We start from the raw sequence: 27,709 nt of genomic DNA on the forward strand, positions 1-27,709 counted from the left end.
CCGATAAATGCCAAATGATACCTCACTTGGTGTAAGGAGCATAAACATTGGACAATTGAATGCCGGAAAAACATTGTGTGGAGTGACAAGTCATGGTACACAATGTGGCGATCTGATGGCAGGGTGTGGATATGGTGAATGCCTGATGAACGTCATCTGTCAGAGTGTGTAGTGCCAACAGTAAAATTCAGAGGTGGTGGTGTTAAGGTGTAGTCATGTTTTTCACGAGGGGGCTTGCGCCCCTTGTTGTTTTGCATGGCACTATCACAGCACAGGCCTACATTGATGTTTTCAGTATCTTCTTGTTTCTCTCCTGTTGAAGAGCAATTTGCGCATGACAATTGCATCTTTCAACACAATCAAGCATTTGTTCATAATGGAGGGCCTGTGGCGGATTGGTTACATGACAATAACATCCCTGTAATGGACTGGCCTGCACAGAGTCCTGACCTGAATCCTATGCAACATCTTTGGGATGTTTTGTAATGCCGACTTTGTGCCAGGTCTCACCGACCGACATCGATACCTCTCCTCAGTGCCGCACTCCATTAAGAGGGGGCTGCCATTCCCCAAGAAACCTCCCAGCACCTGATTGAACATATGCCTGTGAGAGTGGAAGCTGTCATCAAGCCTAAGGATGGGCCAACACCGTATTGAATTTCAGTACTACCGATGGACGGCGCCACAAACTTGTAACTCATTTTCAGCCTGGTGTCCAGAGGCTTTTGATCACATAGCATATTTGTAGTTTTCTTACCAGTATTTAAGTCAAAGCGTGATTCTGTGCCACTTCAGAAGCCAAAGCACCATATCTGAATCTCAGAATTGTTTCAGAACTTTATATATGGGTATTAGGTCACCGAAAGTGATACCCTAAATGTGGATTTTCAAAAAATGAAAACTCATTTGTGGTCCAGTCCCCAGTTCTGTTGTTTCAATTTTCTGAATCACAAATGGAAACAGTCATTACACTATATCATGAAGCAGAACAAACAGATGAAAATATATAAGGATTCATGTAGGAATCGATCAAATTCCACAAATTATGATTAATGGGATTGAACAGTTTGTTTATAATAATATAAAGAGTATCTTTAAAAACATTTGTCAATGAAATAATCAATTCTGAAAATATAATGTAATTGGATAGATAAAAATTCTACTCACCAGCCTGTGGCAGAACAAACATGTAAAGGTATTTAAATTTGTGCGCTTTTAGAGCCAGTGGATCCTTCTTCGGGTAGAATGGTTGAAGAAGAAGGAAGAGGGCGAGGAAAAGGAACGGTGAAGTTTAGGAAATTGAGAGAGTTCAGGAGGTTGCCCAGAACCTTCGGTCAGTCGAGTCTTAATGGATGGGATAAGATGGAAGCAGTGATTGTTGGGAACTGCATCTGATGAGATTTGAAAACCTGAGAGCTTAAAGGTGGAAGACAGGGTAAGATGCAAGGCAGAGATTTCTGCCAAAACATTGAGCACAAGTTAATATGAGCAGAAGGCTAAGTGCACTATGTACAGTAGAGGTGGGAAAGTGGGATCATGGAAAAATAGACAGATCAGAAAATGAAAGGTATAGAAAACTAAAAGGAATGAAAAAGGAATATTTACTTAGAAGAAACGCTGAGACTGAAGAAATTAATGTGAATTAAGGCCACCTGGGTGGCAAGAAGAACAAGTTGTAATGTCAATTCCTACATTTAAAACAATTTGATTTCAGTGACAAGGTCCTTAAAACAGATTCTTCACAGTGGCATGCAAATGAAGATGTCATCAACACTCTACACCTAGTGTAGTGATTCAAGAATTTCTGTATAAATTCTAGAACCAGTCAGCCTTCTACCGTCTTGAGTGTGGGATGGTAAAATCCTACCTACTGGACATTACATGTTTGTGTGTGCAGGTTTAAAGCCAGTCGCGAGAAGAAAGTAGACTCGACGGTCGAACAGCACCAACAAGTACTCGTTGCGCAATCCATAGATGTTTTAGAGGAAGAACCATGGAGTTTTTATGCAGTTCTGTGCCTATTGTGTCATTGACTATTGTTATGTGAAAGAAGAGCAATTGAAAAAGTAATCTTGAGTGTGGTATCGACAGCTAAGATGCCACAGTGAGGGGCAAGTTCTTAGGTTGGCACTATGACACCAACACCGATGACAGCGCCCTCTAGCTGGCGCTGGAGAGCTTTACGAGCATCGCTCCAGATTCTGCCCATTTGATCAAGAGCAGATGGCCGGGAAACTTTACTTCAGCTTTGCACCTACGTACTAAGTTATGTATGCCTCTGTAAATATTCATGCACCAGTAAACCACTTTTACTCACTCACAGTACTGACGTGTTTTACCTCACCTGCTCCTACTCGCTTTCTTCATTTGGCCAACCTTCCAGTTTTCAGGAGCAGATCCACACGCTGCCTTCCAGGCGGGATACAAAATTGTGAAACTCTTAATCCAGCCTTGTTAGAGGCAAGACCTTTTTTATGGTTCATGTGAAGTAGAGTCATGGTTATTAAGCTAACTCTTTTATAAATGTGATTAAATTTGTTTCTGACGTTGGACGGAATGCGTGACTTATTGGAAGTCACATATGTATGTGAAAAGTATGAAGTTTATCCCTTATGGAATCCAAATATACTGTTGGTTGACAAAAAGTAAAGTTCGCGTATCTACTTATTTCACAAGTAGAGAGAGAGGCTTAAATATTCCCATACCTAGCATCATTCTATGGAGAAGTCAAGAGAGTTTTCCAGCATCCAGCTAGCCAGCCAAGAAGATAGGCTGCAAATCTGAAGTAAGTCAACTCATATAGAAGAAGTGGGAAGTTTGTACATCTACTTCACGCTTTAAATCGGCGTCAAAAATCTTAGAACATGGTGACCTGTGTGAAAGGATCTGAGAAAACTGGAAATTTAAGACAAAAACTAGGGAAGACGTTGTTACATGTTGCCCTAGCACCCAAAGATAACACAACAAGGGATATACTCTGAGACACTGGAATATGTTCAAGTTCCCAATGAAGCAAAATTTGAATGAAAAATAGTGAAGACATGGAAAATTCACAACTATAAAACAGCAAAGAAGATTTCAATGTATTTGCCTAAGAAGAAATATGTGTAGAACACTTCAACCAAGATGATCCAGTGCAGGTAGTATACCCGTCTCACACACATCGCGGGGACGCAGACACGGAAACCAACCTACATCCGACGCCGCCAGCACCATCTGCTGTTCATCGGTGCTGAACTGCCTCTTACATCTGCTCAACTACACAACGAAACTTCTATGATGGGTGAGCCTGAAACAAACCTTCATTATTTTAGTCTGAAGTGGTACATACTGTTGAGTGAACTTTTATTGTGTAATTATAGTATTTAAAGTTATTTTTAAATGCTTACTAGGGCTAAAGCATATAAAAACATGGACAATATACAACAAATTGACAACACTCAAGAACCAGCTATGGCTATGAGTTAGCAAAGAAACACCTGACTGGGCTGAGTTGGTAAATTTAATCAAAGCTCAGAGTGTGACTCTAAGTTTGGTAAATTCTCAATTAAGTGAGTGAAGCTTTAAATGCTCAGAGTCTTAAGTTAAACTCATTAGATTTGCAATTAAATTCCCAGAGTGACATTTCGAATGCCCAGAATGTAGTGTTAAATAGTCAAGTGACAGATCTAGGTCTGCTAAATGCCAAAGTCGACTCACAAAGCAAAAGAATTTAGTAATCTATGCAAAGGCATGGGTGCTCTTAAGACTGAATTTGACACCTTAAGTAGTAGAGTAGATAAATTAAAAGTAGATTTAAAGAATGAATTGACTAATTCCTTGACCATTTATATAAATCAAATTTTTTTACTGACCTTAGTCAGAAACAGTATGACAATTTCCAAGATTTATCAAAAAGGTGAGAATTTAACATTGAGGAAATATGTAATAATATGTAATAATGTGGAATTCAAAATTAATGAAAAGTTAGGGTCTTTTGAAAATGTGTGCAGTGTTATGTTTAATGCTGGAAAGCAGGGATTGAATACTTTGAAAGAGAGTGTAGCTAAGAATAATGAGTTAATACTGATTATTCAATCGTAAATTACAGGTGTCAGTACATGAGTAGATATTGTAGAAAGAAATTTCAAAGAGAAAATTACGAAGTCTGATATCATAAATGTAAGTAGTTTGGAGGAACAATTTGAAGAAATTATAGGTCGAAAAGTTACCGAGAGTATAACCTCCAGAAACGTATTGCCTATTATCTCTTCTGAACTACATGATACCAGGAAGGGTATAGACAACTTGTGGAGAGCATTCAAGCTTATCCAGGATAAAGTAGAAAAATAGGTAACGTCTTGTGACAGCCAGAGCGAGAGCACCAGCAGCAGCGAGTACTGTTTGTATAAAGCGTTTATTTTGCATTTTGTTTACGACCTTCCACTAAGGAAGGGATTCTATTTGTGTTTATCTGCTCTGCATAGTAACTAACAGTTCTTGATAAAACTTTACGTAGTTTTCGTGTTAGATTTCTTAGTGTTTTCTTGATCGTTTAGAACAGAAAGCGCCCTAAAACCGTCTTTTGTTTGTTTCGCGGCCGTTAGCCACTAGTCACTTGAATCAGCAGTTGTCTTGTGACAGCCAGAGCGAGAGCACCAGCAGCAGCGAGTACTGTTTGTATAAAGCGTTTCTGTACTGATTTGCTGCGCTTAGCTTTTAAATAGTTTTTCTGGGAAAACCTAGCGTAGTTTTCGCGTCTCGTATTTCAGTGAGTGTTTCTTGATTATCAGAGTAGCTCATCAGAAGATTATCTTGGGAATTTGTCACCGTATAGAGTAGGGTAAACATAGTCATGTGTAGGGACTGTGGTTGTTGTGAGCGGACGCAAGGAGAATTGGCCACTCTTCGGGGGCAGGTGGAGGCTTTGTCTGTTAGGCTCATCGAGCTCGAGGCGCAGGCGTCGGCTCGTAGTGGCGTTGGGGCAACTGTGGTGAGACCTATGCCTACTTCGGTGGCATTGGAAACACATGGAACCCCTGATGTCGCTGCGTCTTCCGACAGTGAGCATCTTACCGGTCAGTCATCACTCCAGGGTGAATGGCGGACAGTGGTGGGCTCGCGCGTGCCTGGCCGAAAGGCGAAGGTGGGATCTGGCCGCGTGGCAGCTGCCTTACCCCTTTCCAACAGGTACGGGGTGCTTCCTAGTGGTGATGACATCGTTTCCGAGCCACCACAGGATGCCTCGCCTGTTGGGCCAGTGGCCGATTCTCCGGCAAGGTCCCGACAGTCACAGAGGGCGGGCCTATTAGTTATAGGGAGCTCCAACATTAGGCGGGTTATGGAGCCCCTCAGGAAAATAGCGGGTAGGTCGGGGAAGAATGCCAGTGTGCACTCGGTGTGCTTGCCGGGGGGTCTCGTCCGTAATGTGGAGGAGGCCCTTCCGGCAGCTATTGAACGCACTGGGTGTGACCGGCTGCAGATAGTAGCACATGTCGGAACGAATGACGCCTGCCGCTTGGGTTCTGAGGCCATCCTTGGTTCCTTCCGGCGGCTGGCTGATTTGGTGAAGACAACCAGCATCGCACGCGGAGTGCAAGCTGAGCTTAATATCTGCAGCATAGTGCCCAGAGTCGATCGCGGTCCTCTGGTTTGGAGCCGTGTGGAGGGTCTAAACCAGAGGCTCAGACGACTCTGCGACTATAATGGTTGCAAATTCATCGACCTCCGTTATTGGGTGGAGAACTGTAGGGCCCCCCTAGACAGGTCAGGCGTGCACTACACACCGGAAGCAGCTACTAGGGTAGCAGAGTACGTGTGGCGTGCACACGGGGGTTTTTTAGGTTAGAGGGACCCCCCCTTGGGCGAAACGATAAAATACCTGACGGCTTACCAGAGAGGACATTATCATCGTTGATAAAGAACGTCCGTCCTCAGAGACCAAAAACAGGAAAAGTTAACGTAATATTGGTAAACTGCAGGAGTATCCAGGGCAAGGTTCCTGAATTAGTATCTCTTATTGAAGGAAATAGTGCGCATATAGTATTAGGAACGGAAAGTTGGTTAAAACCGGAAGTGAACAGTAACGAAATCCTAGACACAGAATGGAATATATACCACAAGGATAGGATAAAAGCCAATGGTGGAGGAGTATTTATAGCAGTAAAGAATTCAATAAGATCCAGTGAAGTTATTAGCGAATGCGAATGTGAAATAATCTGGGTTAAGTTAAGTATCAAAGGTGGGTCAGATATGATAGTCGGATGCTTCTATAGACCACCTGCATCAGCAACCGTAGTAGTTGAGCGCCTCAGAGAGAACCTGCAGAACGTCGTGAAGAAGTTTCGTGATCATACTATTGTAATAGGGGGAGACTTCAATCTACCAGGTATAGAATGGGATAGTCACACAATCAGAACTGGAGCCAGGGACAGAGACTCTTGTGACATTATCCTGACTGCCTTGTCCGAGAATTACTTCGAGCAGATAGTTAGAGAACCAACTCGTGAAGCTAACGTTTTAGACCTCATAGCAACAAATAGACCGGAACTTTTCGACTCCGTGAATGTAGAAGAGGGTATCAGTGATCATAAGTCAGTGGTTGCATCAATGACTACAAGTGTAATAAGAAATGCCAAGAAAGGAAGGAAAATATATTTGCTTAACAAGAGTGATAGGGCACAAATCGCAGAATATCTGAGTGACCACCATCAAACGTTCATTTCTGAGGAAGAGGATGTGGAACAAAAATGGAAAAAATTCAGAAACATCATCCAGTACGCCTTAGATAAGTTCGTACCGACTAAGGTCCAAAGCGAGGGGAAAGATCCACCGTGGTATAACAATCATGTACGAAAGGTACTACGGAAACAAAGAAAGCTTCATCATAGGTTTAAGAGTAGTCGAATCATAGCTGATAAGGAAAAGCTGAACGAAGCGAAAAAGAGCGTAAAGAGAGCAATGAGAGAAGCATTCAACGAATTCGAACATAAAACATTGGCAAACAATCTAAACAAGAACCCTAAAAAGTTTTGGTCATATGTAAAATTGGTAAGCGGATCTAAATCCCCTATTCAGTCACTCGTTGACCACGATGGCACCGAAACAGAGGACGACCGAAGAAAGGCAGAAATACTGAATTCAGTGTTCCGAAACTGTTTCACTGCGGAAAATCGTAACACGGTCCCTGACTTCAGCCGTCGCACGGACGCCAAAATGGAAAATATTGAAATAAACGATATCGGAATTGAAAAACAACTGCTATCACTTAGTAGCGGAAAAGCATCCGGACCAGACGAGATACCCTTAAGATTCTACAGTGATTATGCTAAAGAACTTGCCCCCTTTCTATCAGCAATTTATCGTAGATCGCTGGAAGAACGTAAAGTACCTAGCGACTGGAAGAAAGCGCAGGTCGTTCCCATTTTCAAGAAGGGTCATAAATCAGATGCGAATAATTATAGGCCTATTTCGCTTACGTCAATCTGTTGTAGAATAATGGAACATCTTTTGTGTTCTCGTATTATGACGTTCTTAGATAATACAAATCTCCTTCATCATAACCAACATGGATTCCGCAAACAGAGATCATGTGAAACTCAGCTCGCCCTATTTGCCCAAGAAATTCACAGTGCCGTAGACACTGGTGAGCAGATTGATGCCGTATTCCTGGACTTCAGGAAGGCATTTGATACGGTTCCGCACTTACGTTTAGTGAAAAAAATACGAGCTTACGGAATATCGGACCAGGTTTGTGATTGGATTCAGGATTTCCTAGAAGAAAGAACACAACATGTCATTCTTAACGGTTCAAAATCTGCAGATATAGAGGTAATTTCGGGAGTACCGCAGGGAAGCGTAATAGGACCTTTATTGTTTACAATATACATAAATGACTTAGTTGACAACATCGGTAGCTCCGTGAGGCTATTTGCAGATGATACGGTTGTCTACAAGAAAGTAGCAACATCAGAAGACTCGTACGTACTCCAGGAGGACCTGCAGAGGATTAATGCATGGTGCGACAGCTGGCAGCTTTCCCTAAACGTAGATAAATGTAATATAATGCGCATACATAGGGGCAGAAATCCATTCCAGTACGATTATGCCATAGGTGGTAAATCATTGGAAGCGGTAACGACCATAAAATACTTAGGAGTTACTATCCGGAGCGATCTGAAGTGGAATGATCACATAAAACAAATAGTGGGAAAAGCAGGCGCCAGGTTGAGATTCATAGGAAGAATTCTAAGAAAATGTGACTCATCGACGAAAGAAGTAGCTTACAAAACGCTTGTTCGTCCGATTCTTGAGTATTGCTCATCAGTATGGGACCCTTACCAGGTTGGATTAATAGAAGAGATAGACATGATCCAGCGAAAAGCAGCGCGATTCGTCATGGGGACATTTAGTCAGCGCGAGAGCGTTACGGAGATGCTGAACAAGCTCCAGTGGCGGACACTTCAAGAAAGGCGTTACGCAATACGGAGAGGTTTATTATCGAAATTACGAGAGAGCACATTCCGGGAAGAGATGGGCAACATATTACTACCGCCCACATATATCTCGCGTAATGATCACAACGAAAAGATCCGAGAAATTAGAGCAAATACGGAGACTTACAAGCAGTCGTTCTTCCCACGCGCAATTCGTGAATGGAACAGGGAAGGGGGGATCAGATAGTGGTACAATAAGTACCCTCCGCCACACACCGTAAGGTGGCTCGCGGAGTATAGATGTAGATGTAGATGTCACTTAATGTGGTGTTAACTAGTGAAGCTGTGACTGATTTACAATTGGGGGTGGGGGGTGAATTCAGGGTTAACTAGACAATTCTCTAAATTTAAGCTGGACAGAGATGTACATCTGACCCATTTCTTAAAAAGGTTTAACCAAGCATTACCAAAAAATTGGGAAGATTCTACGAAAATCGAAATTGCTGTGGGGTACCTTCTAGGGGAAGCCTCAGAATGTGGAATGGTAAAAACTGAGAATTTTTCCTCTTGGGAGGACTTTCAAAAGAGATTTAAAGAGAATTACTGGTCTGCCAGTGCACAATGAAAGTTAATATCAGATCCATGGGATCCGGGAGGAGTCAACTATCCCCCAGGGACATTAACATTCTGAGTTAACGCACAGAGTGATGACCGTCAGGTACCAAGTTGTTTTCGGTGTTTCTTCCAAAATAGTCTTCCTGCACCGAATTCGTTTAAAATCTTAAACTATTCTGTCAACTATCCTTTAAATTCTAGAACTATCCTGGAGACTTATTGCTTAGAAAACCGAATATGACTATAAAATATAGAACAACTTAAGAAAATCGCTGAAAAGAAATGATATCTAGACAAAATAAGCCGAATACATTATAATATTTATGTGTAATATAATATGATGTGACTAGTTAAACACCTGTGGTACCAAAATGTATAGCTTTTCTATTTTATATAGACTATTTTATACCATTTATGAGATGTGGCTATAGATGGGACGGTTTGTATAAATTTTGAATGGGGTGGGTATTGTAGATAAGAGCATGATTTACACGGTCAGTCAAACCATGACTAACACAAAACACACAGCACACCTTTCAAACAACCCTCACAAACAAGTATGCCTGATTCCTCATCATTTACCGTATCCATAGGGTTGCTAGAACTCCCATCGTGGGCTTCACAGCACACCTTTCAAACAACCATCACAAACAAGTGTGCCTGATTCTTCATCATTTGCTGTATCCATAGGGTTGCTAGGATTCCCATCGTGGGCTCGATGGTGAAGGTGGGACAAGCCCATGCTGTAGGAGACGATTTAACACCAAACCCCCTCCAGGGGCCACACTCAAGTACCTGAGAGGTAGGGATCCTGGTGAAAGGGGGTAGGAAGGGTTTCCTGTCTTTGGGGCTATCTCCTTTCTCTTCTTTGATCCTAGCATCCACATCTATTTTTTCTTTTCTCATTTGAGGACATGTCTATTCTTTCCTTCTTTCCATATTCATAAACTTATATAACTGAAGTCCTTCATTATTTCCATGGTTTCTAATAACCTACATCTTATCTTTAGATAAGAAGGCCAAAGAATCAGACTACATGAACACACATCTACATATACACAAGTATACACTTAGGCACAAACATACAATTACAGCCTACAAAGCCTGTCACGACGTGAGAACTGCCAAGTGTTGTAGGGGAAAATGTGGGTACATCTAGAAGTATGCACACATATATAGGAAGCTATGACAGTTCTACATTGAATATGCATAAGAAAGAGGCATGAGCAAAGAGAGAAAACAAAATCAGGCGAGAATGTTAATCATCATGATCAATCAGAAATGTCAGTATAATAAATACTCTAATGAATTGAAGGATAGTGGGACATGAATAGTATATGTTGACATAGTATCTATTGAAAGTATAGAAGCTGGTAAGTAGAGGATTCTAGGGAGTAAATGATGTATTAAAGAATAAATGTGAAGCTTAAGATAGATTTATATCTGTACCAGAGAATACTTAATTATGTTATAAATAAAATGTATACTAGGGTAATGAACCACAAGGCCCATTCAGAAAGGATAAGGGGGGCATACCCAGCATTCACTAAGTATAAAGGGCAGGTGTACCTACGTGGAGATAGGATGACCTGTGGCCTAAAAAATAGAGATGTTATATAAGAGGTGTGCCTACCAGGATGGAAAGAGGAAGTGCTCTCATAAGGTCAACCCACAAGTAAGGAATGGGTGCTGATCCTAGGAAATGGGGACAGTATAATGACAAAAGTCACAAATTTTACAGGAATTATTCTGGAAAGTATAAATTCTATGAATGACCAGCATTATAATGTTTTGTAGAAATAAATGAGTGTCAAAAGAACACTTTTATTTCGCCTAGAGTTCTTCCAAGCTACAACTAATGAAAATAGTACATACTAGGAAAAAGGTAATACAAAAAGATAAGAATAGAAAATAGATTACTCATGCATCATAAACACCTAAAGTTTTTGATCGAAAAAGAAAATAAAGAAAGGAGAAAAAGTCCTCACGATTCCTAAATATTAGAAAAGCTGACTAAAACCTCGAGTGAATGTTAAAATAAAATTAGAAAAGAATAGAGAAACAAAAAGAGAAAGATTGTTGTTATAGAAAGGAGAGATATGAATAGAAACCTATGTAAAAAAATGTATATTTTAAAGATATGAAATGTTATTATGAATGATATTACTTGCATAATGATTATGTATAAAATATTGCATGTTGGATCTGAGGGGGGGATATGTAGTGACTTGAAAATTTCTGTGTAAATTCTAGAACCACTCAGCTTTCTACCGTCTTGAACACATGATATTCTAGATACTAGTGTGGAATAGTAAAATCGTACCTACTGTGCATCACATGTTTGTGTGTGCAGGTTTAAAGTCAGTCGCGAGAAGAAAGTAGACGCGACAGTCAAACGGCACCGACAAGTACTTGTTGGGCAATCCATAGATGTTTTAGAGGAAGAACTATGGAGTTTTTATGCAGCTCTGTGCCTATTGTGTCACTGGATATTGTTATGTGAAAGAAGAACAGTTGAAAATGTAATCTAGTGACACTCTTAATCACTCCTTAATCACTCCTTAGCCAGACAATCGACGGCCAGACTTCGCCTCTGCAGTTCTTCTCGCGCAAGCTCACCAACACACAACGGAAATATTCCGTGTTTGACAGAGAGTTGCTTGCGGTCAGCGAAGCGATCAAGCATTTTAAGACTGACGTTGAGGGGCGCCCATTCTATGTTTTAACAGACCACAAACCCCTGGCTGCGGCCATTACAAATCTGCCCGCGGACCCGCCTACTCACCGCTTCAGATACATGGACTTCATATCTCAGTTCACCACCGATGTCAGACACATAAAGGGTGCTGACAACATGGTTGCTGATTTCCTTTCATTCGCTGCTAGACCTCTCTGAACTGCCTAACCTCCAACCCACCGACGAGGACACACAAGACCTGATTTCAGAGTCTACCTCTTGACTACACTTCATCCGCACCACCTTCCCTGGCATTTCTGGTGAGATCTGGTGCGATGACAGTACGGGCACGTTACGGCCCCTCATCCCACCCATGCTCCGTCGAGCTGTCTTCAACGCACTGCATAATTTAGCCCACCCCGGTGTTCGTGTGTCTGCCCACCTTGTTGCAGAGCGCTTTGTGTGGAGAAATGTCAACAAGGACTGCCAGCAATGGGCACACGCCTGTGTCGCGTGGCAATGCTGCAAAGTGCACAAGCACACTTCAACCCCCCCTCAGAGTCTTTTTGATCCCTCCTGGGCGTTTTCAGCATATTCATATTGACACTGTCGGCCCTCTCCCCCCCTCTAACGGCTTTCGTTATGTCCTCTCGTCTATCAACCGAACAACTCGCTGGGTCAAGGCTGTCCCCCTCCCCAATATTACGACAGAAACTGTTGCTCGAGCTTTCATCAAGTCATGGGTATCGTGTTTCGGATGTCCAGCTATCATCACAACTGACCAGGGCAGACAATTTTAGTCAGCCCTGTTCAACAAGATTTGTAACATCTGCAGCATCCAGTGCATCCATACCACAGCATATCACCCGCAAAGCAATGAGCTAGTTGAGCACTGGCACCGCACTTTCAAGGCGGCTCTACAATGCCACGACTCTCTATGGATGGAGGCCCTTCCCCTTGTGCTACTCGGCATTCATGCGATCTATAAGGAAGACCTCAAGGGCACAATAGCCGAGTTCGTATATGGCCAGAACATTGTTCTCCCTGGCAAACTTGTGAGCCCTTCCGCTTCTCTCCCTCAGTCTGACTTACCGTCCTTCGTGGACCGCGTCAGATGCCACTTCATCAACCTCCATATCCCTCTGCCTGCCAGCCACTCCCGCCCTAAGGTTCACGTCCCGAAATCTCTGGACAACTGCGAATACGTCATGCTCCGAGATGACACTGTCCGTGATCCCCTCCAACCTCCATATACTGGCCCGTACCGAGTTCTCCGGCGCTCAGCCAACACCTATGACATCCAGATAAAAGATTTAGCTGTCACAGTCTCTATCAACAGACTTAAGCCTGCTCATGTCGAACCGTTTCTACCCCCCTTCAGCCCACGACCACGGCACTCACTGTCGTGGCTCATGATGCTCCGACCACTCTCTCCAGGTCGGACTTACACACTCAATCAAGTGACCTCCAGCTCCATTTGTCGAGCTCTCCTCTGACCTCGCTCCCTACTCCGGTCTCACGCACTCTGTCGAGTGACCCCAAGCTCCCCACGTCAAGCTTACCTATGATCACGCCCTCGCCAGTCCCTTCAACCTCTCCCCCTTCGCCTGCCTCGCCCTGTCGAGGTTTCTCACGCCCCCCCCATCTTGAATGTGCCCTCGCTCGAGGTGTTTGTGCCTGTTCCCCCAGACATAATCCACAACATCTCTACAATACTACGCGATGGTACACTGTTTGTCGTATGTTTCCCTTCATCCGGTGCTCATGACACAATCTCCACCATTCCCTGCCACCTGGTGAAGTGTGTTCCCCACCTCGACCTGGACATGCTTCGTGTGTTCACCACACCCACTGTAGACATCGTCGTCGTCGCTCCGTTCCTCCCACAAACTGCCGGCGCACCTGTCGCCGCACGACCAGCATGCCCAGTATGATGCCTGGTGTGCTTCAATGACTTCCAGGTTCGGTGACCGGACCTTCCTTCATGACATCTACCCCCATACAGCTACCCGATGATGCTGTCGAGCTGACCATGATCCGGCTCCCGCGGACTACCCCTGCCAACGCCCTAGTCACCCCTCTCACCCCCCCCCCCCCCGGCCTGACAAGAGTACTCCATACTGCAGGGGGGGGGGGGGGGGGGGGGCTGGGGGCTATGTGGCACCGATGAGGTCGACACCAGAGTTGATCTGAGTATCGTCTTTGAACTAAGCTAAACATTACCTTTGTGCAGTGCCACCATGTCAGTTCTTTGTAAGCCTTGCTTGTTTAAAGAGGTGAATAAATGAACTCCTGATAATAAGGTGTTGTTCAGTGTAACTGACCCAAGGAGCATCCATCTCAATAAATTTCCACTGTAGCATGTGGATTTTCTGCGACCATCAATAATTACTATGTGTGTTGTCAATTCCATTCTGTGTAAATGTGTCTTCATTGTGTACAGTATTAATGGAAGCAAATGACAATTGCCATTTAATTTTTGACAGAAGTCAAGTCATGTGGAATTGTCACCAATGTGAAGATTGTGGAAGTGCTGTATGTGAAACAGGTACAAGTTTTCCTCACGTAATGTTTGCTATACATGTGTTTGTGGGACACTGATACATCAGAAAGTAGTTGTGTGCAGATACCAGGACTATGCTGCACCATTTCAACAATGTGTTCTTGTTCCTGCACAGGTTGTTGAACTACATGTTCAGAACAAAACTGGGAACTTAGATGAATACCTATTTCATGCAGTGTGCTGAAAATTCTGGTAAACACTTTATGGTCAGGAATTTGACATATTGGAAAATGCTGATAGTATTCTTTGATAGCAGCAGGAGCTCTAGCATCACAGAAGTCATATCTGCAAATTCTTCATTAGTGCAGATGTGTGACATTTTAGCCAGTACATGTACAAACATTGTTAACCAATGCTTCTTTCTGATACACTCTCGATCTGTCACACTACTTCGCTCACAACACACCATGGACAAATGCACATTTAACAGGCTAATTTAATGTCTGAAAGATACCCCCTCACAAAGAGGCTGAAAGCAACAAGGTATGTTGAGCTAGAATAAAACATCAAGAGGTTGGGTAGGTGAGACACAAATGTGCATGCCACCAGTCCAAAAATAAATGTACATTAAATGTGCAATAGATTGTGGGTATTTAGAACATTTGATGACATACATTGAATTTTAGGGAGGTGGATTGCACCCATGGTCTAGGGACAGTCAGCCTTTGGTTGTGATGAGATGCGCATGCCTCGTTTGTGTCTTGCCTGTCGTGCTGCTTGCGAGCAAGTGCGCATTGGTTTACTTCCATGTAACAGCTTGTCACAAAGTCCCACTTCATTGACCATCCTTGAGTACTCTTAGTGCCAAGCCACAATTAACATGGACACCTGTCATCCCTTTCACACCAAAAAATTCCTCCCATACAGCCTGGCTACCCAGGGGCGGCATATCTGCAGTGATGAAAACTCCCTTGCTCAGAATGCTGAGGGTCTGGCTGAGGCCTTCACAGACAGGCACTACCCCCGAGACCTGGTCCACAAACAGATCTCCCATGTCATTTCCTCTCACAACCTCAATCTTACCAGCGCCGCCAAAAACCTGCCCCAAAGGAGTGCCCCCTTCTTTACCCGGCACCACTCCACACTGGAACAACTGAAACATATCCTTCACCAGGGCTTTAATTACCTGTCATCGTGCCCTGAAATTAGGGACATGCTACCCGAGATACTTCGCATCCTTCATAAACTGGTGTTTTATTGCCCACCCAACCTCCGTAACATCCTAGTCCATCCCTGTGCCACTCCCAATCCCAACCCCTAGCCACAACGATCATATCCCCGTAGAAGACCCAGGTGCAAAACCCCACAGGGGCCAGGCTACCTGTGAAACCAGCCATGTCATTTCTCCACTCTGCTGCATAGCATTTTATATTGGTATGACTACCAACCAGGTGTCCACCAAGATGAACGACCACTGCCAAACTGTGGTCAAGAACTTTAATGGCTGCTTCACTACCCGAGCCATGTGGATCCTTCACTCCACCACCAGCTTTCCAGAACTGCACAGATGGGAGTTATTCTTACAACACATTCTCTGCTCCCGTAATTATCCTAGCCTCAACCTATGGTAACATACTGCCCCACAGCCTCCACCGAAGAGTTTCCACCCCCTCTGTCCTGTCATTTCCTACTCATACTCATCTTCCAACTTATTTATTTGCAGAGCCTCTGCCAATGCATCCACCCATCTTTCCCTGCTCCTTTGCTTTTCTTTCCTTTTTTCCCCACCTTCTGCCACACAACCTCCTGACACTGCGCCTGTTGGCATCTAGTCCCTGCACATTCCACTAGACAGCATCCGTCTCCCTCCCTAACCATACACTACTATCCCTTGCCCTTCCCCACACCCTCCAGATTGCTGCTTGCATCCCACATGATGTTGCATTCTGGCTCAAGATACTGGAACTGGCAATCATGTGTGCATGAAGTCTGCTTGCTCGTGTGTGTGTGTGTGTGTGTGTCTATTTTTCTCAGAATTACGAAGATCTTGCACTATTTTGCATTGTCAGATGTTTTTTCCACGTCGAAAAATGCTATGAATGTATCTTGATTTTTCTTTAGTCTTGCTTCCATTATCAACCACACTGTCATAATTGCCTCTGTGGTGCCTTTACCTTTCCTAAAGCCAAACTGATCATCATCTAACACATCCTTAATTTTCTTTTTCATTCTTCTGTGTATTATTCTTGTCAGTTACTTGGATGCATGAGCTGTAAAGCTGACTGTGTGATAATTCTTGCACTTGTCAGCTCTTTCAGTCTTTGGAATTGTGTGGACGATATTTTTCCAAAAGTCTGATGGTATGTCACTAGACTCATACATTCTACACACTAACGTGAACAAACATTTTGTTGCCACCCCCAACGATTTTAGAAATTCTGATGGAATGTTATCTATCCCTTCTGCCTTATTTGATCTTATATTTTCCAAAGCTCTTTTAAATTCTGCTTCTAATACTGGAACCCCTATTTCTTCTAAATCAACTCGTGTTTCTTCTTCTACCACATCAGACAAATCTTCCCCCTCATATAGACCTTCAATGTATTGTTTCCACCTATCCACTCTCACCTTTGCATTTAACAGTGGATTTCCCATTGCACTCTTAATGTTACAATGATTGCTTTTAATTTCACTGAGGGTTGTTTTGACTTTCATGTAGCTGAGTCAGTCCTTCTGACAATCATATTTTTTCGATTTCTTTACATTTTTCATGCAGCCATTTCATCTCAGCTTCCCTGCACTTCCAACATTTTTTTACTTCCTCCTTTCATCAATCAACTGAAATATTTTTTCTGTTACCCGTGGTTTCTTTGCAGTTAGCTGCTTTGTAACTATGTTTTTCTTTCCAACTTCTATGATGGCCCCTTTTAGAGATGTCCTTTCCTCTTCAACTGTACTGCCTACTGAGCTATACCTTATTGCTGTATTATAGCCTTAGAGAACTTCAAGCGTACCTCATCATTTCTTAATACTTCCTTATCCCACTTCATTGGGTATTGATTCTTCCTGACTAATCTCTTAAACTTCAGCCTTGCGATTGAGTCTATATCTGCTCCTGGATATGCCTTATGATCCAGTATCTGATTTCAGAATCTCTTTCTGACCATTATGTAATCTAACTGGAATCTTCCCACATCACCTGTCCTTTTCCAAGCATACCTCCTCCTTTTGTGGCTCTTGAACAGAGTATTCACTATTACTAGCTGAAATTTATTACAGAACTCAATTAGTCTTTCTCCTCTCTCATTCCTTGTCCCAGGCCCATATTCTCCTGTAGCTGTTTCTTCTACTCCTTCCCCTCCAATCAAATTCCAGTCCACCATGACTATTAGATTTTCATCTCACTTTATGTACTGTATTACACTTTCGGTGCCCTTATGTATTCTCTCTATCTCTTGATTTTCAGCTTCTGATGTTGGCATGTGTACTTGACTGTTGTTGTTGGTTTTGGTTTGCTGTCTGTTCTGAAAAGGACAACCCTATCACTGAACCGTTAACATAAAACACTTTCTGCCCTACCTTCCTATTCATAATGAATACTCCATTATATCAATTTTCACTGCTGTTGATATTACCCTACACTCATCTGACAAGAAATCCCTGTCTTATTTCCATTTCGCTTCACTGTCCCCCACTATATCTAGATTCAGCCTTTGCATTTCCATTTTCAGATTTACTAGCTTCCCTTCCACATTCAGGCTTCTGACATTCCAAGTCCCAACTTGTGCAGGGTTATCCTTTCATTGGTTACTCAGTCTTTTTCTCATGGTCAGCTCCCCTTGACAGACCCCTCCTGGAAATTTGAATAGGGGACTATTCCAGAATCTTTTGCCAACAGAGAGATTATCATGACACTTTTTCAATTACAGGCCACATATCATGTGGATACACATTATGCATCTTTAATGCAGTGATTTACATTGCCTTCTGCATCCCCAGTGCCATTGATCATTAGTGTTCTTCCACCTTTAGGTGCAGATTCCCACCCAAAGAACAAGAGAGTGCTCTGAACTACTGTCCGCTCTTCCACCCTCTTTGACAAAGCCACTGGCAGAATGAGGGTGACTTATGCCAGAAGTCTTCGGCCACCACTGCTGATTATTAATCAAACTTTAAGCAGTGGCAAGTTTTGAACACGGGATTGAGGATGTTTTGATTGCTAATCAAAGACACTACCCCTTTTTTAATTTTTTTTAACTAACGAACTTCCCCGGCACCCAAAGGGAGGGGTAGGGGAAAGTGGGCAGAGGTCATGGACACTGTGTCCTGTTCTCACCCTTCAGGAACCAATGAAATGCTAGTGAATGTAGAGCAGAGGTCAATGAACATCGTTTATTTATTATTTTCTCTCTTTTCTCTTTACTGATGAAGGCTGTGGCCATAAGCTATATGTGAGTGTCTTTTAGTCGTGTCGATGCACGTACTGACATGTCTTCTTAATGACAAGTAGCAATCTATCTTTTCCTACATTGTTTACATTCCTACCTCGAGTTTCCACTGTTTGAGAAAAATAGGCGTAAGCAGTAGGGAGAGTCAGGTAATATACAATATGTACAAGAGCCAAGAGGAAATAATAAGAATGGATGACCAAGAACGAAGTGCTCAGATTAAAAAGGATGCCCCTACTGTTCAATCTATAAACTGAAGTATCAATGATGGAAATAAAAGAAAGGTTCAGGAACGGAATTAAAATTCATGGTGAAAGGATATCAATGACATGATTTGCTGGTGACATTGCTATCCTGAGTGAAACTGAAGAAGAATTATATGTTCTGCTGAATGGAATGAACAGTCTAATGAGTACAGAATATGGACTGAGAGTAAATCGAAAAAAGACAAAAGTAACGAGGAAGTAGCAGAAATGAGAACAGTAAGAAACTTAACAACAGGATTGATGGTCATGAAATAGGTGAAGTTAAGGAATTCTGCTACCTAGGCAGCAAAATAACCAATGATGGGCAGAGCAAGGAGGACATCAAAAGCAAACTAGTACTGGCAAAAAGGGCATTCCTGGCCAAGGGAAACCTACTAGTATCAAACATAGACCTTATTTTGAGGATAAAATTTCTGAGACTGTATGTTTTGAGCTCAGCACTGTATGGTAGTGAAACATGGACTGTGGGAAAACCAGAATAGAAGAGAAGTGAAACATTCAGGATGTGCTGCTACAGAAAAATGTTGAAAATTAGGTGGACTGATAAGGTAAGGAATGAGGAGGTTCTGTGCAGAATCAGAGAGAAATGGAATATGAAGAAAACACTGCCAAGGAGAAGGGACAGTATGATAGAACATCTGTTAAGACATGAGGGAATGACTTCTATGGTACTAGAGGGAGCTGTAGAAGGCAAAAACTGTAGAGGAAGACAGATGTTAGAATACATCCAGGAAATAATTGAGGGTATTAGTTGCAAGTGTTACTCTGATATGAAGAGATTGGCACAGTGGAGGAATTCATGGCGGGTTGCATCAAACCAGTCAGAAGACTGATGACTCAAAAAAAGGAGGTGTTTATGACCACATTGTTTTGCGCTTTCCTTTTGGTTTCTGTTATTGATGTAATGTTGCAATTTAAGTCATATTCTCACATCAGACTCATGATCTGAAATTATTATTTAGCAATCTATATACAAAAATTCTCTGTCTTACAAAACCATTCAACTTTTGATGTGCATCTTTCTTTCAAGATTCTGGCACAAACAAGAGCAGAATTGTTACCATCGTTAATGAATGAATCATCCTTAGATGCCATGTCCTTTGCTTTCCAGTCGATGCATCAGTCCAACCACATATACCCAAGTGTGATTAATCAAACAATGGAAAGTACAGGATGGAACAACAACAATACAAAGAGGATAGATTGCTAATCACCACAAAGATGAGGGGTCGAGTCACACACAGGTACAATGACAAAGACTGCTAATCATTTGAACTTTTGGATAAAAAAGTCCTTCTCCCAAAATAGAGAACAAACACACACACACACACACACACATGGCCAAATGGGCACTGTTGCTGGCTGCTGGGGCTGGAGATAGTGGCCATTTTAGCATGACTCATGCTTCTGTGACTGTGTGTGAGTGTTTTCTATTTCAGAAGGAGGTTTTTATCTGAAAGCTTAAATAGGTAGCAGTCCTTTTTATTGTGCCTGTGTGCAACTCAATGCCTCCTGTATGTGATGGGCAACAACCTACTGTTTTTATCTTGTTTTTCCAAGTGTGGTTAGTATCAGTTTTAAATTAAGCTTTTCTCCATTACTCCACTTTTATAAGTAGACTCTCTTACCTGTGTCAAGCTGGAGTGCCCCATCAGCCTGATATGACTATTCCATACCACACGAACTTTTCATAACACAGCAACTTGTTTGTGTTCAAGACACAAACTACAAGTTGAAGAGTGAATGCCATTGAATTTGCCTCTTTTAGATCTATGCTCTTCCAGTAGAATTTACAATAGTTTCATTTGAAAAAATTAAGTTGATACCAATATTTGTGTGACTTATATGGATACGAAATTGACTGTATATCATTTAGTGAAGGCTTTTTCACAATCCATTTGGACGCAAACAGAATTATGATATCTTAAGTGCTTCCAAAAATGTCTGAGGTGAACAGCATAGCTGAATTACCTTGTATATTGGGAAGTGGTAGTCAGTATTCCCGGTTTCTTGAACAGGTTTCCACAGGACGATCTTAAGTTCACATCACAAATAATTCATATAACATGCTTTTGGACTCAGAAAGCTTGAGTTTGACTTGATGAGTTATTGCAAGAAATGATACTGTATGACATCATGGAATAAAAATAAGCAAAGTATGCTAGCATTTTTATGTCTAACAACATCCACATTGCAAATAAAGTTACGTGGTTAAGGCCTTAATACAGCAACCATCCACAAATACGGTATAAAAGTTAACTTGTGCCATACTTGCAGCTAGTTGCTCTGTTCAAGTTATAATACTATTTCAACTGCATTTCTCATAATGTACATTTTTGACAAGATAGCACAATAAATAAAGTTTTGTTTAGGTACTTAACTAATTCTGAGGTATGCTCCTCCAGTTTGATTTATTACCCAGTTCTACTCCCAAGAATTTAACACTGTCAATCTTGTCTACCTGCTCGCATCATATTTTAGACATACACTGAGAGGTAACATCTTACAAGTTCTGAATGCATATAGTGTGGATTTCCAAAGTTTAATGACAAAGAATTGTAGAGTATGAACAGAGATATAGATGCTTTGGGAAGCTTACAAAGAATAAATTACATGTTCCATCACAGTTTAAAAAAATCATGGAAAATGTCTAAGCACTTATTAACATATCAATGCAAATGACTTCAGAACACGTAAGTACCTTGCCTGACATTATTTATACTGAAGTGCCTAGGTTGCATGACTCCTACAGTGGAAACTGGCTGTGATAGGTCAGATGTCTGTAATTCACCAGCCAGAGTGGAGTGCAGTGGTATGGTAGGAGGTGTCAAGCAATATTCTGTCATAAAAACAGTATTGGTTGAATAACCTGTTTATTTCATAAGAAGTACAACAGCAGAGACAGTGCTGGAGAGGCACCAATGCCCTCTGTGATGTATACATGCCCTGGCCAGCAAAACTTGCTAGTGTCAGCAGTGGCCCATTGTACAGACAGAACTTGGCATGTTCCCTCAGGTGATGGTGGCAGCTGGTGGATCAGTCCAGTCAGCACATTAGTTGAGGTGCTAACACAGGATGGTGAATTGCAGCCAGTGCTGGATAGCAAAGGTGGCCACAGCAGCTGGCCTGTTTATGCTGCACAGTGAGAAGCACACTGGGGCAGGCAGGGTCCCACTGCATTTTCCAGTATGGGTGATGGTGGTGGGGTGTTTCCTCATGTGACGGTAGCAGTGTGTGGCCACACAGGGCAATGAACAGTAACAGTGTTTGTCCATTAAGGCAGTGATGGCTGAGCAGTTCGATGCACAGGCTCAAACCCCAGTCCACCATGAAGGCAATCATGTTACACACAAGGTGAACCACCCGTGGAAAGGATCGATCCAAGTCAGCAGCATCCAGCATGGAAGCCTATTGTCTCATCTTGATTTGACCATAACTGGCCTTCCCTTGCAGCTAGCTGCTGGCAACGATGCCTGCCTGAGTTAGATGGTATATTTTTAAGCCTGGGTGGCTGGTGTTTCTGAAATGGCATAATTTTTGGCTTCTAAGTCAAAACAGGCAGATGGCGCCAGATGTAATTATTGGGAAGTAATGACATCTATTGCTCCAGCTTTCTCATCATGTCAGTGCCTCCAGGAGCCCTGTTGATGTGTAGTAATCTCTCTTTCAGAGACCCGATACGGCATTTTCTGCGATGTCAGTATTTTGATCACATGTTGCTGTGCCAGGACATCTAGTTACTGAGGTAATTTTCTATATCCCCCTTATGACATTGTTTTACTTAGTCCATCACAAAATCCATTTGCTCCACCAGGCAGAACTGTGGCATGATAAAATTAAACAATCAAGTTAAGAAAACAAAATACATTCAAAATTCCTGCATCCTGTAGTGAAAGAGTAATCAAAATTATTATACAAAACCAGAAGTAACTTTGAGAAGTGGAAGAAATTATTATATTTTTGTCAGTGTATTCACAGTTACAATTCATGAATATAATCTTGGGTAATACATTACCTTTACAAATGATTTTAGCTGCACTGCATCTTGGATGAACTCTGATGTTTGCTGCAGGTCATTTTGAAGCTGTAAAAGTGTAGCTTTGTTTTTCAAATTTGCCTGATTCACTGTATGTAATGCAGCTTCCTTTCCTTTTAACTTTTCATTAAGATCATTTATGCAGAGTCTTAAGTGAGTTCTCATTTTTTGCAAATCCATGAACTCTTTTTCCATCTGTAAGAGTTTTGGAATTTAGACTGAACAATGATTTAGTTAAAACTGAAACATACCACACTATGTATCCTTTCCTTTCATACTATGACTTTACTCTTTCTGACTGGTAATCATAAAGTGTTAATGCTAGTGAAAATTAGATCATGTCAGCATACTAACCATTTGCTCTAAATCAAATACTGCTTCACTTTACTGTATAATACAATAACTGTTTGCCTGTGGTGAATGAATTTTCGTTGTTGTAATGTGTTTCTGTGCAAATACTGATGAAGACAAAATAAAAGTCATTGTAAGTCTTTATGAATGAGGCAGTTTTATAAATGTTACAGGTTTTAGCAGGAAAAACAGAACATTCACCAGAGGAGCTGTTAAAATAATTAAAATATATAAATTCAACCATTGCCCCCACTAAATGAAACAGAACAGTGAAATAACACGGTCTCTCAAATTTTCTTAGTGTCACTGATTAATGTTGTGCTTCTGGGATACAGCTATTATGTGTACTCACAGACTCGACTCCAACCAACTGGAGTCCAGGCAGATACACATAACAGCAAACCTTAAGCACCAGAAGAAGATTACTGGCTTGGTCATCGAAATATTGTACAAAATTGGAAATGGCAACTCGGCTGTATTCCTGGAAGCACACCATTAATGAAAACATAGTCTAAGAAATCAGCAGATAATTTACACTACATGATAAAAAGGAAGAAATTACGTATAGAATTAAGAATAAGATAAATATACAAAGCAAATTAAAAGTTATCAAGAGCTATACAGTTGTGATGATATCCAAATTTGCAAACATAGACATATCTAAAAGATAATTTACTAAACAAATACCATGGAAATTAATAGAAATCTAACAGCCAAAGTTGTAAAAAGTAGATGAATGCTTAAGATTCTAACTCATAGGAAACTGTGAGTGTTACAGCTATAAGCTACAGTCACTCTCCTTCAAAAAAATGGGTTCACATGCTGCAGCAGTTTTGTATCCACTTTTTACTCTAGATACTGTCCATAAAATTATGCACCTAAAATCAATATATCTGATATATTAATTTTAATTTAATCCACCCCATGATGGAGCACAACACATCAAAGTGCATTGTGGAATTATTAAAAAGTGACTCCTACAGATAACAGAAATAATTATAATAGCAACATTCAGGGCTAACATAAAGTGTCCACATTCAAATTCTGTACTTAAAATTTATTTATTTTCAGACTTAGACTTTATTCAAAAAGAAAACACAGTGTAATATTTGTAATATTTTGCCTTAGTTTCATTCAAAAGATTAAATAAATAGACAATATAGATAAAATTTCAGCATGTGAATTTAAATATTAGCTTACATTTTGTATTTGTGCTTCCTTGCTTTTTATTTCAGCATCTTTTGGTTCAATCTGGCTTTTGAGTTCTTCAATTTTAAAGCTCAAGACGTATTTAAACTTCTGTAGGTCTTGAGCCTTTCTCATTAGCTCCGAAATTCTCTTCTCCTAGAATGTAAAAATTGCCTGTTGGATTTACTACATATTATATCACTTTTTCAGTTATTGGAATAGTATTACCTTCTCCTCAACTGACTTATCCCTTTCTGAAATTTCATTTTTCAGGTCAGTTATATCACTCTCCAAACCAGATATATTATGCAACAATGCTCGATGTTCAGTCTGCATGATGCTTATCTGATTCTTGTAATCTTCAATATCCTTTTGTGAACTGTCGAAACATTAATAAAAGTTGTAAACATTCAAAAAGTGAAGATCAGATCCGCACAAACATAGAAGACTTGCACAGAAACCAGTGTAAAACTAGTAACATATTGTTGTGCTACAGAAAATTATTTTGAAAATGAATGGATTACTCAAAGACACATGAAATAATCGTGTGTAAAATATATCAACTTAAGTAGTTATCTACTGGTTCTGATGGTAGTCTTAACTGTCACTGAACATAGTAAACTACAGTTAACCACATTAGGGTCAATCATGATATAACAAATTATGAGATATGCTTCATGAAATAATTTTATTATGCTATTCATGATGTTGTCTACAATTGGTTTAATTCTTTATCTATTTGTAAATTAGCAGAAGACCAAGGTACAGCATGAAATGTAGTACACTTTTCTGCATAATGTGGAAATTAATTATGTTGTACCTCAAGAAAATGTACAACATTTAATGTTATTCTTAATATTTATGAATTATATTCTGACAAATAATATCAGTCATATCAAATAATATCAGTCCATGATGAAACAGACCTACAGTAGAAAATCACAGTAACAACAGAAGGAATACCGATACACAATGCTTAGATACTATGGTTTTCTTCCTACTGACAAGAAAATATTATGGAGGAGCAACATCATTTAACAGTTCCAAGTAGATGAAACAGTATGGCAGACTTAAGAAACTAGAGTATTTGGCAATCTCCCTAAAGCAATTTTCCTTAAATATTATTACATAACCATTTTAAATGGGAAACAGAAGTGAAAGTGCTGAACAAAAAAATTAATCAAATTCTCTAATATTTAATGGCCTTGCCCACTGTTCCAACTACATCTAAACTAATATGTGACACATTGACTATTTGAACTATGACTGAGCTCCCTAAAAGACCCTGACAAGTACAGAGGGTGGGTTTCCTGGTTGTTGAACACATTGACATTATGCAGGTGATGGAGCCCCTTAGTAAAATAGCAAGAAGTTTGAAAAGGAAGACCAGCATTCACTTGGTATGTTTGCCAGGAGCATCATCTCAGATGTGAAGGAGGCTTTGCCAGCAGCTGATGAGTGCAATGGTTGCAGCAAATTGCAGATCACAGATTCTGTTGGCACAAATGGGTTCTGAACCCATCCTCAGTTTCTACAGGTGGCTGGCTGAATTGGTGGAAACAGCTAGCCTTATGCACAGAATGGAACATGAGCTCGAATTTTGCAGCATCATTCCCAGAACCAAACACATTCCTCTGGCTTGGAGTCAAGTGGAAGGCTTAAGCTAGAACTTCACATGATCCTGCGACAGTCTTGGATGCAGATTCCTAACCACTGCTACTCACTATCCAATGACAAGTTATAGAACCCCCCTTAATAGCTCTGCTGTGTACTATTTGCAGGAAATAGTTACTAGGACATTAGAGTAAGTATGGTATGCACATGTGGGTTTTTCAGATTAGAGAAACATTTCCACAGCCTTGATAATAAATAATATAATCCAATAGAGAGAGAAGTGCTTAAAAGTGCTTACACTCAGGAAGTTACAGCTTCACTGCAAGCCTTTTTAAATGATAGTTTTAGTGTAGAATTTCTCTCTAGTAGTTGAACAAGCTGAAGACAGTCAATGTCATCATCTGATTCTCAAAACACGCAGCCATCTCGCAGCGCAGGGTATAATAGTTAATAAAGTAGTTAGTGATTCCCTCTCATTATTGATGGCAGATGGGAACAGGAAAAAGCACATCCCATTTACCTTCGATCCATCCCCATGCATGTGACAGGTCATGCAAATATTTATCCCACATCCTAGCCACAATCCCCAGAGAAGCCAGCTTGGACAAATTGTGTCTAGACTGAGACACCAGGCAGTAAAAATGTCATAGCCCATCCCATGATGCCAGCTGTTTTGCCTGCAACAACTCCAGGCACTTGATGAGTGCCTGCCATTGCTGAAAATCAACAATGTAAGCTGCAGCAGCACTGTTTGCCAAGTAGCTGGTGCCCATGTCATCGCAACTATAACTCTCAGTAATGCTCAACTGGACACAACAGAATTCATGTCCGTAATAAATCTGGAGGTGGACTGGCTCATTTGTTCCCCAACATGGCAGCTTGATCAGTGCAGAGTGGTGACATATAAAAACCGGTCGATCCCAAACTGGGGCCAAACAATGATCTCTGCTAAGTATAAGGATATAGCCAGATCAATAGAATTTTTAGTTGTGAATTTCTGTACAGCATATAACATTTACAGTCTGAATGTAATCAATTTTTTTTTCGTTTCCAGATTGAAGACCAGTTCAGCCTGGTGTCTAATGCAGTCCATGTCGAGGAACTTGAATCATGATAAATGCTCAATTGCATGTAGATTTGCACCTGATTTGTGGAAAAGGAACCATTAGCCAAGTTTGCATGGAAGTTTTGTTTTCAAAAATATATATGCCTGATGCCTAATTGCTGTTACCTGTCAATGAGGAAAATAAATGGATCCCCATCCGTAATACACCTTTTGGCATGTTTAAATACAAGAGTTTACAGTTCAGAGTCACAAATACTTACCCCATTTTTCAGAGGTATCTTGAACAGTTAATTGAGGGCATCCCAAATTGTGAAAACTATTTGGGTTATATAAATGGAACAGGAACTATGTGAGAGCAACATTTACAACATTTTCTGGCATTGAGTGACTGCAAGCCTAAGGTTGCATTACTAGCTTGGCAAGTGTAGTCTTTTTTAACCAAGCATTAAGTAACTCAGTCATTTTATGAACAAACACACAGGATCAGGCAGAGGCCTTAGCTGAGTCACCCATGCCCAAGAATCTGAAAGA

The 27,709-nt window shown here is 41.1% G+C and overlaps 1 protein-coding gene across 1 annotated transcript in view; it reads right to left on the minus strand.

Annotated features, from left to right (window-relative positions):
• LOC124776831 (cilia- and flagella-associated protein 57-like) overlaps positions 1-23,675 on the minus strand; it is a 127,294-nt gene extending 103,619 nt beyond the window's left edge. Inside the window, exons 1-2 of the mRNA XM_047251995.1 lie at positions 23,663-23,675; positions 22,939-23,154 (exon numbers count right to left, since the gene is read on the minus strand). Of these exons, the coding sequence (XP_047107951.1) occupies positions 22,939-23,154 (216 nt within the window). The 5' untranslated portion in view covers positions 23,663-23,675. The remainder of the gene's footprint in view (positions 1-22,938; positions 23,155-23,662) is intronic.
• Positions 23,676-27,709: the final 4,034 nt, after the last annotated feature.

The sequence above is a fragment of the Schistocerca piceifrons genome, chromosome 1 (genome assembly GCF_021461385.2).
Source record: "Schistocerca piceifrons isolate TAMUIC-IGC-003096 chromosome 1, iqSchPice1.1, whole genome shotgun sequence".
Classification (NCBI taxonomy): Eukaryota; Metazoa; Arthropoda; class Insecta; order Orthoptera; family Acrididae; genus Schistocerca; species Schistocerca piceifrons.